This window comes from Lepidochelys olivacea (assembly GCF_965140295.1).
Source record: "Lepidochelys olivacea isolate rLepOli2 genome assembly, chromosome: 18".
NCBI classification, from domain to species: domain Eukaryota; kingdom Metazoa; phylum Chordata; order Testudines; family Cheloniidae; genus Lepidochelys; species Lepidochelys olivacea.
The window spans coordinates 28,767,061-28,779,957 of NC_140428.1; the positions used below are offsets into that span (position 1 = coordinate 28,767,061).

The 12,897-nt window shown below is 57.9% G+C and overlaps 1 protein-coding gene across 5 annotated transcripts; it reads left to right on the forward strand.

Annotated features, from left to right (window-relative positions):
• The first annotated feature begins 7,503 nt into the window (after positions 1-7,503).
• HES3 (hes family bHLH transcription factor 3) lies at positions 7,504-10,046 on the forward strand. 5 transcript variants are annotated; one of them, XM_084652135.1, is made up of 4 exons: positions 7,504-7,530; positions 8,034-8,165; positions 8,292-8,373; positions 9,342-10,046. In XM_084652135.1, the coding sequence occupies exons 2-4, from the start codon at positions 8,049-8,051 to the stop codon at positions 9,740-9,742; spliced, it is 600 nt and encodes a 199-aa protein (XP_084508261.1). In that variant the 5' UTR covers positions 7,504-7,530; positions 8,034-8,048; the 3' UTR covers positions 9,743-10,046. The 5 variants fall into 5 exon arrangements, with proteins under 5 accessions (XP_084508261.1, XP_084508258.1, XP_084508260.1 ...); XM_084652132.1 differs by lacking the exon at positions 7,504-7,530 and adding an exon at positions 7,726-7,805; XM_084652134.1 differs by lacking the exon at positions 7,504-7,530 and adding an exon at positions 7,726-7,805 and having other exon boundaries at positions 8,034-8,129.
• Positions 10,047-12,897: the final 2,851 nt, after the last annotated feature.

Sequence of the window (12,897 nt, forward strand, 5' to 3'; positions counted from 1 at the left end):
AGCTAGTTGTAGATGGTTGATGGCTTTTAATGAACATGATAACCCAGAATCATACTCTTTTGGTGCACTTCAGTTTTTGCAGAATAAACTCTCTAACACTTCTATAAAGGCTGCACATTCTATCAGTGAATTAGTCTAAAGTGTGTAAATTATATTTCAACAATAGAGCAGGGTAAATATTTAAAGATTAGGGCCAGCTGGAGCTACGCACAAAAGGCTTAGACAATGGGGTCTTTCTGAATTCACTCTTCTCAACTCTTGAAAAACCCAGTTCAGTGTTGATTCACTTCCTTGATTCACTCCCTTGACTCATTATGTGGCATCAGGCTGCTTATAGCTGAAACCTAACTAAACAGATGTTAAAACTTCAGCCCCAGCAGACTTCTCAGGAATAGGCTAACTTATTTCAGTGTGTTTGAGTTTGCTCAAGTCAGTCGTGATTGATAATATAGCTAACTGATTGAAATATAGCTCAAGCAAGGACTGAATTAAAGTATCATGTAATAAAAGAAAAAAGACTGCTGGCTTTGGCCTCCTGTCAGGTCCTCGCCTTTCCAGATGACTACAGCTTTAATTGTAACGAGTGACCAAGCCACTGGACAGACCGCCATTCCCAGATTTGCTGTACTTGGGCTTTCTCCAGTGCAGGAAAAATTAGGGCATTTGTCTCTGTATCCAGAAATGTGTCATGAGTTTAGCAATGAAGGAGCCCACAGAAATCTCTTATCTCCTCTCCCCACCCCCCGTTATGAAATCAAAGTCTTCTGAAGTTGGGAATCATATAACCCAAGACTGTTCCCAGGAGTAGCAACAATATCATGTGGGAAAGGGGGCCCATGTAGGGTCTTTCTTTCTTTGCTTCAGAATAAAAATAACTATCAGTAGCTGTGGTTTTGAATCCCCAACTAAAACAGAAAATGACTCAAGCAAAAGGAAATGTGGTCACTCGACACAGTGCCCTTACATACCAGGGCATTGCAATATCCAAGGACGTAATGGTTCTCAGAAACGTTAATATTATTGTTAAAGATCAAAGTGCACCTCCACACTTCAGCATTCCCTGGCAGACCTAAGGCTTTAATCAAAGTGTGACTCAGGATAGAACATTAATTAAAAGAAAGAAAATAGTTTGCAGCAGATAAATGTGCAGCACACTTACAGTAATCTAAAATTAGGAGCTCGTTGGCAAAAATTGAGACGAGCAAAAACAAATGTCCGTGTAAGAGTCTAGAGGCCAGGCCTGATTCCGATTTCACAGCAGTTACACATGAATATCATTCCACTGTCTTCGGTGGAGTTACTCCTGATTTATACCAGTGTAAGTGAGAAGAAAGTCAGACCCAACATTTCCAAGCATCCTTTACATGCCACAGATTGTTGAAGTCCAGAGTGCTATTTATATATGCATTTTCTGCTTGCTGAGAACCAAATTGATGGGTAACTTCCCTATGCAGATCCCAGAACAGCTTGGGAGACCATGGGATTTTGTGTACTCTTCAGCTCTGTGTGGGGTAACGTTTTGGGGGGGAGAGGGTAGAGCCCATTAATACGGTGCTGCCTCCAAATCTGGAGCGTGACCAGCAGTGAATAGCAGCTCTCAGCCCAGCTCTGGGGATCATCTTCTCATAGCCAGAGCAGAACATTGCACATTAGCAACATTTTTCGGTCAATTTTCCACTGTTTAATACTACTCACCACACAAGTTGTTCAAAACCAGCCAGATGTAGCATACAGAATAGGCAAATCCAGAGAGCAGCGTGGGGATATGTTGAACCGTCAGGAGCCTTTTCATGTAGTAGTCATTCATTAAACACAGCCTGCTGTGCAAGAAATAGCCATGTAATTAAAATAATAGGTGGGAAAAGCAGGCACACGATTAAAAGTTGGCCCTTGGAGGGAAACGAAGATTGGTAAGTAACCATTAGAGCAGAAGAAAGGTTTGCAAGCCCTTTTCTTCCTGACCGAATCTGAATCTGGATCGGATTCTTTCCCCCTTTTTATCGCTTGACCAATGTATTCTCAAAATATGAGGATAGTTTCTCTTTACTCTTTAATTCAGTTTTGCAATATGCTCGCTTCCACCCTAGAGAGTTTGCAGAAAGAAGCAAAGCTCAGAACAGAACCATCTGGGTCTTTGGAAATCCAGGGAAATCTGAATTCCAGACTGTTTGCTGGAGATTTCCTTGTGTATGTAAGCGAGTAATAGTTACAAATTGTGGCAGACCCCCATGCATAAGGAGCCGTTCTCTGTCCTCTTCTTTGTGTGGCCAAGTACAAGGGCCAGGCACTGGGATTGCTGCCCTTACTCTCCCCTGAGGCCGTGGCCCCACTGGAGTGGGACCTGTGCACATGGGGGGAGGAGTATGCTGGGCCCCCTGAATAGGGGGGAGGCCAGATGCACACTCTCTGCATGCTGGGAAGCTCTCAGGGTCAGATTTCTATCCCAAACTCCAAGAGAGCAGCTCCATGCTACCCCTAACACTGGACTCTACCCCAGTCACATTTCATGCAAAATAATAGCTACAGTCATGAAGCACCAAGATTGAGAAATTAAACACCAAAAAATCCAGAAATGCTGAGTTCTATGGAACAGTCTCCACCTAACCTTTGCCTTTTGGGCCTGTGCATTGTAATAGGGCTTACAATCCATGATCACATGCAGCATCTCAGGTAATAGAACAGAAGATGAATGCAAACAATTTCCTATCACATTAAGGATTACAGTGTTCAGTTCTCAGAAGGATGGAAGACAAATGGTGAGGTTCCCATGGTATCTTAGCTCACATGTTGCCTACATGGGCCCAGCTCTCCCTCAGTAACACCCACACCTCTGTCTGGAGTCGGAGGGAATCACTGAGTAGATCCTGTGTCCAAAAGCATTGATGGTAAACCTCCCATTGAGTTCAGAGGGCCTGGAGTCCTACATGTGTGAAGTGAGTCAGCCGGTTATGATGGAATCATGGGTAAAATCCTGCCCCCTTTTGTCCCACCGGCAGCACTCCCATTGACTTCCAAGGGAGCTGCTTTCCTCCTGCACCTACAGCCCTGGCCTATGGCCTGAGTAGGGACTGCAGGATGAGGCCATTGTTTATGTTTAATTGTTATTAACCCAGTCTGAGGCCATGAGTCAAGGGGCATCCAATGGCTCTTTGAGAAGCGATAATCAGCTGGTTTGAAAGCAGCTCAGCTTTGCAGTGTCTTGTTTAATTACCCTCCGCACTTCACCAAGTGCCCTCTGCTTCCTTGGCTTCCTTTGTTCTAGTGAGATCAGCATAACAAGGATCATTTGGTTGCTCAAAGAGCCTCCTTTGAAAGACTTACAGAAGCCATCAGGGGTTTATGACAAGGAAGCATATCATTAGGTGACAAATTACCCTAAAGGAGAACTGGAGTTTCCCCTAACAATACAGACCACTGCCTAATTCTCACAGCACTTTCTCTTTGAGCAGCTGCCAGCAACAATTTCCTTTCTAGTAATTTTAAATCACAGTGTGGTTTGAAAGAGTCCTCAGTTCTTCCAGCCTGTGATATTTCAGTCTTCAGGGTTATGGCAAGCTGTGGCCCTAATATTGTATTGACAATATTAATAGCTCTTAACGGAACTGCTTAGGCACCAGATTGAGGGATTGTGCAGATGGCTGGGGACCTGGTTCCAGCCCCTAAGTGTGTGTTCAGTAAGGGGGATGCCACTACCCAGTGCTGCGGTGGGCCCAGATGCCTGTACTGGGCAGGCTGGCAACCCGCTGTGCCAAGCTCCAGTAGGACTGGCCACCCCCTTTGCTAGCACTGCTGAGCTAAAGGGTCCCTCCTGTGCTTTGGGGGGCTGTGCCAGGGCGGGCCGTGACTCGCGCCGAGCCGGGCCCCACTGTGTTGGTGCTGCCCCAGAGAGCCTGCCATGAGACCGGAGGAGAGGGGACTGGACAGATACAGGGGTGGGAGGAGGAGGCAGGAGAAGGACCAGGGTTTGCAGTGGGGAGGCTCCCCAGCCCCGGGCTGCCCTGGCTCTGAAGGGCAAATCCAGGGGGCTTCCCCGGCTCCAGCCCGTGCGCGGAGCCGCCTCCTGCCAAGGGCAGAGCCCCAGCACCGGGAGGGCCCCTCCGCGCCCTGGACCCCACGGCCGGGGGGCGCGCTCCACCCAGCCAGCCGGACACAGCGCTGCCAGGGGCCCCTGCCCGCGGCGCCCAGCTCGGCGCGGCTCTGCCCGGGCAGGCGGGCCTGGCTCCCCTGCGCTCAGGCTGTCCCCAGCGCGGCCCCCGAGCCTGCCGGGCACTGAAAGGCCGGGGGCGGGCCAGCGATTCTCCACGCTGCGAGCTGCCGCCCTGCCTGGGAAACGCCGCCCGAGCGGCCCGGGCCAGACCAGCTCCAGCAATCGGCCCCCCGAGGGGAGAGGGGCCTGTCCGCCCACCTCGCCCCGCACGGGACGCGGGGCTCCAGATTTCCTCTGCCCAGCCCCTCCGTGCCCGTGGGTCCGGGCGTGCTGGGCTCGCCCGCTCCGCTGCCCGGTGTCTGAGCAAGGAGCGTGTCGGCGCCCAGGAGGGGCGCTGTAACCACCCCGCACCCAGGGGTGCTGAGGGGCTCGGGCTGGTGCCCGTGGGGGACGAGTCTGCAGCGGCTGGTTGGGCTGGGCCAGCACCAGCGCCCAGTGACTCCCTGGCACAAGCCAGCCCAGCCCGCGCCTCCCGTTTGTCTTGGGAAGGTGATTCCCCGCCCCCCGCCTTGTGTTGCATGAAAGCGGGGTTCGTGACACACCCCGGCAGCCCCGAAGCTGACACTGGCGATGTCTTCCCGCAGGAATGCAGCGGTTGGCCCGCTGGCCCGGTGGCATGGTGGGTGACCTGCTGGGCAGGGATGCTGGGGATGCCAGCGGCAAGTGGCTGGGTGGTGAGCTGCCGTCTGCAGGCCACACCGCCCGCGAGTCATGGGCCCAGGTGCTGGGACTGGGGGTGCTGGGGTGCAGGGTTACAGTTCAGTGCAATGGCTCTCAGCCCCACCCCCCGCCCCCATTGCTCCAGCGCCCCTACTTGGGAGTCATGGGAGGAAATCCAGCTGCCCTGGCATCCTTCCCCCACCTTGTTCCGGGACAAGATCCTCCCGCCTAATCCAGGGGCGCTGGTACAATGTGTATGGGGGGGGCACGGAGAGACATTGAACCAAACTGCAAACCCTGTATGTGATGGAACCACTTCAAGCCAGGGGGTGCCGCAGCGCCCCCGGCACCCCCAGCTCCCATGGCCTAATCGGGCCCCTGGGTTGTATTCTCCTGCGTGAGCAGAGATGTCTCTGCGCTGAACTGCAGGCGGGTCCCGAAGAGAGGGACTGGGGGGTAAGGGGGAGGTCATATCCTGGATTGGTCAGAGACCAACTTTCCGCCACTTAGCCCCTGCTTCCGCGCTGGGCAGGTATCCGGGAGGGCCGGGGGTAATAGGATGGCAGAGCTGGTGCCCCCCAACCCCTCCATCCCTGGGGCAGTGGTGGGCCCGGGCAGGTATCCGGGAGGGCCGGGGGTAATAGGATGGCAGAGCTGGTGCCCCCCAACCCCTCCATCCCTGGGGCAGTGGTGGGCCCGGCCCAGGAAGGCCCCTTGGAGTGGCTGGAGCTGGCCCCAGGCAGCAGGGGTGTCCAGTCACTGCAAGGGCTATTCTGGGAGGAGCCCGCGGTCTCAGGGGCGCAGCAGAGCAGGCTGTGAATAGGAGAATAACTCCCCGGTCACCTTCGCTGCCCCGCTGGGTCCGGCGGCCCCCGCCCGGCAGCCCTTTGATCTATTGTCCCCGGCCAGCGGCGCAGGGCTGCAGAGGCAGCGGCGAAGGCGGGATTCAGCGCAGCCCGTGGGCATTATAAAAGCCTCATTAAAGGCCAAATGACGGAGCAGGGCTGGGAGCGCTGCGGGCAGGCGGGGCAGACGGCCCGTCTCCGGAGGGGGCCCCGCGTGGCGGGACACGGGAGCGGCCTGCCCCGGGGGGGGGGTCCGCACGGCGCCACGGGACACGCGCGTGCCCCCGCTTTTCCTGCACGGGGCGCCTGGCACCCACTGACCCGCTCCGCACCAGCGATTCACACTGCGGGACACTGGCCCTTTCTGCGCGCTCCGGGCAGCCCCAGCCCTCGGCCCCCTTTCCCTACACACCGTGGAGTGAACCTGGGCTGGGCCCCTCAGCCATGGGCCCGATCCTGCACCTCTCCCGTTGAAGTCAACGGCAGGGCACCCCTGGGTCCATTTCAGCACTCAAGGGGGCCACGGGGCACTCCGCAGGGCTCCCTGGAGGTTTGGCTTTCAGTAGGGTGACCAGAACCCCGGGGAGCGCGTGAGAGGAGCGGAGAGGTTTGGAGGGGTCCCCACCCCAACCACGTATAAGGACCCCCCCCCAATCCCCGCAGCGGGTTTGCTGGCGACCCGGTGCTCATTCTGCATTCTCCCTGTGCTGGTCAAAAGCGCCGCGGGCCGCGCTCTCACAAACGGTTTGTGGCTTTCCAAACATCTGGGGTTTTGTATCTGGGACCAGACCTAATTGTCTGTTATAAAAACCTTTTAAATGAGTGAGCTGGAGGAATTTAGACTGTGGAAAGCAATTTTGAAGCGAGGCGAATCCGGGAACGCCTCCGTCCCCCGTCCCCCCCCCAGCTCTTTGCTGAGTTCCCACGTGCAGTGGGGAAGGGGCGCCCGGAATAGTTACGGCTCTAAGGACAAAAGCCAGCGAGCGAGCGAGAGAGAGAAAGCGCCCCCGCAGCACCGGGAGTGCATGGGACAGGGACGAGGGCAGCGCGGGAGGGAGAGTTCCCGAGGTGTGCAGGGGGCCCGGGCCACGGAGATGGGCGCCGCTGGAAACCCCACTTCCCTGGACCGCTCCTCTCCCAGGCTCCTCGGGAATCCCACCTGCACCTGTGAGCGCGCGGGGCTGGCCCGGCCCTTCCACGCTTTAATGAAACATGTGTTCGCCCCTGACTCCGCTCGGAGCGCAGAAATCGCCCCTCCGCGGGCCTTGAAGGGCTGGGAGCAGAAAATTGCTGCATTGTCCGGGCATTAGGGCCGCTAATCTAGCCTGGCCTCCCCGCGCCGAGCGTGAAACGCGGCCAGAAAGGAGGAATGGCTGCCCCTAGGTGGCAGGTCTTCATCTCCCGTGGCCCGCCTGGCAGGGGGCTCTTCCAGAGCCTGGCCCGGGGCCGGGCCGCGTGCGGCCGGGCCGCGTGCGGCCGGCAGGGAACAAACCCGCTGCTAATTAGCAGTGCCGGGCTGAGGGACGCTGGGCCCGGTGCAGTAGCGCGCTAGGGATCCCCGGGGCGCACAGGCTGCAGCAGCGGGACCGGAGCCGCCAGCAACCGCGAGCAAAGGAACCAGCTGGTGTCTGCGAGCGCTGGGGCGGTGCGCGGCGCTGTACAGCCAATCACGGTCCAAACAAGTCCATGCAGCGCGAGCCGCGTGTTCTCCGGCACCCAGGGGCGCAGAACACAAAGGGATCCCTGTGAGAGTTCAGAGCCGCAGGTCAAGGGCCTGGTGAACCCCCCCCCACACGGGGCGGGGGAGGGCGGGCAGAGGTAACTCTAGTGATGCCATTTGCTTCCCAATGCGGAGCCCCCGCCCCTGAGATGTGGCGGGCTGGGCGGTGGTTCCCGTTCTTTAAATCCAGTGAAACATACAAAAGAAACTTGAACATCTTGGTAAAAGTCATTGTAACCCTTCTCAGCCGCCCTCGCCTCGCCCATCACATGGCTCCTCGGCCACAGGATTCCCCGTCCCCAACTGCCCGCCCCCGGCCCGTGCCCCCCTCGGGGAGGTGCTCAGCGCCTGAATGCCGGTATTGACATGTAAAGTGAGTCCCCCGTATAAATCCTGGCTCCTGCCCCCGGCTGCGAACTCCCAGGGCCGCTCATTCCCAGAGAGGGGGGAACATGGTCACCCAGCCCGGAGGGCAGGAGAACCCGCAGCTTTGTAGCTTCCGCAAGGTTTGCCAGCAGCACTAGGCAGGAGGAAAGAAGTGACTGGGGCCGGCGGAGGAGTGGCAGCCAAACCCCGGTAACATTTCCCTTCTTCCCCGCAGATCTCAAAACCCTTGATGGAGAAGAAGAGAAGAGCCAGGATTAACGTGTCTCTGGAGCAGCTGAAGGCGCTGCTAGAAAAACACTATTCCCACCACGTGAGTCCCCCACCCCGGGAACCTCGCCCCCAGATGGTCAGTGTCTAAACAGCTTTCCCAGGGGGCACGTCCTGGCTCCGCATTTACAGTGGAACCAAAGCACGATTCGGTGCCCCGTTCGGTACGGTATTGATCGCGTTGGGGCTCTCTCTCTCTCTCCAGATCAGAAAGCGCAAACTGGAGAAGGCAGATATCCTGGAGCTGAGCGTCAAGTACATGAAAAGCCTCCAGAATTCTGTCCAAGGTAAAACCCCGTTTCCTCGCGGGAGTAACAGGCTCTCGGCGTTTGTTGCTGGGTAGATGGGTCCTGTGTTAATCGGGATCGAAGCTCAATGTTACGGGGTCCCGCCGGTTACATCCCAATGATGCGAGTCCGCGAGTCGTGGTGCAAGGAAACACACAGAATCTCAGCCCGGGTACCCAGGCGCCAGCAGCGGGTCTGGTTACTGGGCTGCCTTTGGCCGAGCCTGGGTTCCCTGGACGCCTCAAGACACTGCTTTGAAATGTACTCTGGATTTAGATCCCACGCCCCGTTATATCGATGGCACCGAACCCCGTGTGGACACGATCCTGCCCGGTCCCTTTGCTCTGTCAATTCCAGTGTCTATTAATCCCGTGGCTCGCAGGCTGGGGCGGAGCAGCGCCGGGCTTGCCGGAGAGCCGGCTGGTGTAACTGGACCCCCCCAGGGGGAGGGGCTGAGTAGCCGCTGTTTCCTTGCTAGTCTGCAGGCCAGGATTGGGGCAGGGGCGCGTGCCGCACGGACTGACACGTCCCCTGCATCCCAAGAGCAGGTTCACTCGGACAGGACGGGCTGCGCCGCGCTGCAGCCTGGCAATGGGCGAGGGCCCCTGGGCGCGCAGGAGAGAGCCGCGGGTAACGCAGCGTCCTGGATACACGCGCCCCAGGCTCCTCTCCCGGCCAGCGGGCGGCCTGCCGCCCTGGGGTGCTGGCCCCAAGCCCACGGGCTGTTCAGAGACCCCGCACCCCTGCTGGCCAGGGGCCCCGGGCGCAGTCTTGGGTTCCCAGCGGTGCGGATCTGCAGGGTGGTGCGGGCAGGAACAGCACTGATGCTGTCGGGGTAGGGGGGCTTGGCCCTGGAGGCTCCCGGCTGGCACCGATGGGGTGGGCTGGGGCCCTCCCCGGCGCCGGGGGGGGGGCGGGGGCCGCTGCTGCGCGTCCCCAGGCTCCTGATCCGCTCTCCGTTCTCCCAGGGGCTGACTACCAGGCCGGCTTCCGCAGCTGCCTGCATGGGGTGAACCAGTTCCTGCTGCGCTCCGAGGGGGCCAGCGAAGCTTCCTCCTTCCAGCTGCTGCAGGAGCTCGCCCGGGCCTCCCGGCGGGTGAGCGGCTCCGGCTGCAGGACCACGGACAGCAGCCCCACCGCGCCGCGCCCGGAGCCCCGGGGCTCCCGGCCCGGCGGCCGCGCGGCGGAGCCGCGGGCGCCTTTGCAGAAAGCCGGCGGCTCCCGGCCCTTCACGCAGCGCCCCGGGGCCCCTGGCGCTCCCAGCTCCCAGCCCCCGACTGAGCCGGGCGCTGCTGCCCAGCGGCGCGGCGCCCTGGAGCAAAGACCCTCCCTGCCCGGCAGGAGCCAGGCGCTGTGGCGGCCCTGGTAGCGCCCGCGCCGCCCCCCCGGGCGCGGCTCGGTCCGGAGACCGTGAGTGGCTGGGGGCGGGCGGGCGCTTCCCTGCCCGTGGGCGCTAGAGCGCAGCGGGGACGTGCCTGGGGGTTAGTCCTGGTCCCCGCGGGCCTCGGCTCCTTGGCTAGCCTGCGCCCCGGGCGCCCCCGGCTGGTTCCCGCCCCCGGGGAGACGCAGGACCCGCGGGAAGCCCCCAGCGTGGCTGCCGCGCTGGCATTAACGATCGCCTTGGCTGCCAAGGGGCGCCGGGGCGGGGGGGGGGCAGCGTGTCTGTACCTGGCTCCCGGGTTTAATAAACCGGCTCCCAGATCCCGTGTCGGTCTCGGTTTCTTTCCCTGCACGGCCCAGCCATGGAGCGGGCAGGGTTAGGGAGGAGGTGGGAGAAAAGAGAACCAAAGGCGGCCCGCTTGCGCCCCTGAGCCGCGGGGCTGGGGTAGAGGTGTTGAGGCTTAACATATTAAATTGGTTTGAACAAAACTCTCCAGGCCGCTGGCGAGACACGACGCGGAACGGCCGGGAGCATGCCGAGCTGGAGCAAAGGGATGCAGCAAAAGGCGAAGTGTCCCCGCAAGAGGCGGGACCTTCTCCGCGGAGCAGCGGCGGCGCCTTTGCACGGGAAGCCGGGGTCCGTGTAGAATGGCCCAGTGGCTCCAGCCAAGGCCCTGCACAGGGGAGACGATGCTTAGGGTTAGGGTTTACTTTTGCGGGGACTTTGCCGGACATTGCTTCGGCCAGTCCGCACTCGCCGCCGCTGGGAGCCGCCTTGCGCAGCGTGGGGGGGACACACCGAGGCCCCTTTGCCTCTGTCCGGCTTCTCTCCGCCAACGCCCGGCAGCCAGTGCTGCTTGCCCCCCGAGAGCAAGTGCGCGGGCAAGCAGCCCCTGCGCCTTCCCCTGCGGCCCAGCTGTTTGCAGCTGCCCTCGCTGTGGGGCTAACCAGCCGCCAGAACCCCACCCCACTAGCACCTTCCCGGCCTGGCAAAGGCTGGGGGGACAGGAGGCTTCCATGGAAAAGAGCATTTGCCTCTCCCTGAACCACTTAATGAAACGGGCCGGTGGGGACGAAGGAGTGTGTCTAAGCTCCTAATCACCGAGACCTTTTACTCCCAAACTAGCAAAAGCAGCCTGTAGCTAACCCACAGCTAGCCTGACCCCCTGACTCACAGTGACTGGGGCTGTTCTCCTTCCAGTGCTAACCCAGAGGGGGCCCTGGACAGCAATGCCACCCCCCCATGCCAAAACAGGCAGGTGCTTATAATGAAAAGTGAATAAGGGCCCTAAGCGAGTCCTTAGTCTGCTGTGGCCTAGGGCTGGCTCTGTCCCCTTCGCCCCTTGAATAGTGAATGGAGAAACTAGGCACCGGCAGGGACCCTGAACCACCCCAGGTCACCGTGGGCCTGCATGCTGGACCTGGTCAGCTCCTGGACCCTGACCCGCTGGGCCCAGCTCGTAGCCCCTGCAGCTCACATGCTGGTTGAGGGTTTACAGTGGGTTCCCGGTAACACTCCCCGGCCTGGAGGCTGTTCCAGGCCTCTGCCCAAGGATTGTGTCTCTGTGGTGGGGCCCTGCCCTGTGCCAGGCGCCCAAGGAGGATGAAAAGCCACTGCAGGCCCTGCCCCACAAAAGCTCCACCTTTTTGTTTCCTAGGACTCTCCCGAGCGCCTTTTCTCAGCACAGCTATTTAGCCCAGTTCCGGCTTGTCTCCTTGACCCCTGGGGGAAGGGGGGGGGGCAGGCAGGGTTGAGCTAACTCTCCACTGCATTTCAGCATTCGTTTGTTTTAGAAAAGCAACCTCCGGCCCTTGGTTCCAAGCCCCATATTTAGTCTTTGGCACATAAAAGCTGCCAGCAGGCAGTGTTTAAACACCCCCAGGTGCATACATGTGTGCGGTTTATTAAGGAGAGACGTGTGACTTTCACCCTGGTGAGCGCTGTGAAGTATCACCATGCAAAAACTATAGAAAGAGCACTTACAATTCTGCGATGTTGCTTCCAAGCCAGAGGTACCATGCTGCATATCCGGTGTGCAGATAAGGTTGCACACTGAGCAGAAATTTACAAGGCCATTGCGGGGAAACTAAATGAATTCTTTGCTTCAATCTTCACTGAAGAGGATGTGAGGGAGATTCCCACACCTGAGCCATTCTTTTTAGGAGACAAATCTGAGGAACTGTCCCAGACTGAGGTGTTTCAGAGTAGCAGCCGTGTTAGTCTGTATCCGCAAAAAGAAAAGGAGTACTTGTGGCACCTTGGAGACTAACCAATTTATCTGAGCATGAGCTTTCCTGAGCTACAGCTCACTTCATCGGATGCGTTCATCGGAGGTTTTGGAACAAATTGAGAAATTAGACAGTAATAAGTCACAAGGACCAGCTGGTGTTCACCCAAGGGTTCTGAAAGAACTCAAATGTGAAATTGCAGAACTAATTACTGTGGTATGTAAGCTGTCACTTAAATCAGCCTCTGTAACAGATGACTGCAGGGAAGCTAACGTAACACCTATTTAAAAACAAGACTCCAGAGGTGATCCCAGCAATTGCAGGCCAGTAAGTCAAACTTCCAATACCAGGGAAATTGGTGGAAACTATAATAAAAAACAGAATTATCAGACACAGAGGTGAACATATGTTGGGGAAGCATCAACATAGCTTGTGTCAAGGGAAACCATGCCTCACCAATCTATTAGAATTCTTAGAGGGTGTCAACAAACATGTGGACAAGGGGGATCCAGTGGATATAGTGTACTTGGACTTTCAGAAAGTCTTTGACGAGGTCCCTCACCCAAGGCTCTTAAGCAAAATAAGCAGTTGTGGGATAAGAGGGGAGGTCCTCTCCCAGATCAGTAACTGGTTAAAGGATAGGAAATAAAAGGTAGGAATAAATGATCAGTTTTCAGAATGGAGAGAGGTAAATAGTGGGGTCCCTCCAGGATCTGTACTGGGACCAGTGCTGTTGAGCGTATTCATAAATAATCTGGAAAAGGGGGTAAACAGTGAGGTGGCCAAGTATGCAGATGATACAAAATTACTCAAGATAGTTAAGTTCAAAGCTGACTGCGAAGAGCTACAAAGGGATCTCACAAAACTGGGTGACTGGACAAGAAAGTGGCAGATGAAATTCAATGTTGATAAATG

Bases quoted from the DNA above. Each gene is read 5' to 3' on its own strand.
- HES3 (XM_084652131.1), top strand. From the start codon at position 7,885: ATGGTCACCCAGCCCGGAGGGCAGGAGAACCCGCAGCTTTGTAGCTTC. The intron at 7,939-8,033 runs GTTTGCCAGCAG...TCTTCCCCGCAG, and splicing joins AGCTTTGTAGCTTCCGCAAG to ATCTCAAAACCCTTGATGGA. The intron at 8,374-9,341 runs GTAAAACCCCGT...CCGTTCTCCCAG, and splicing joins CCTCCAGAATTCTGTCCAAG to GGGCTGACTACCAGGCCGGC.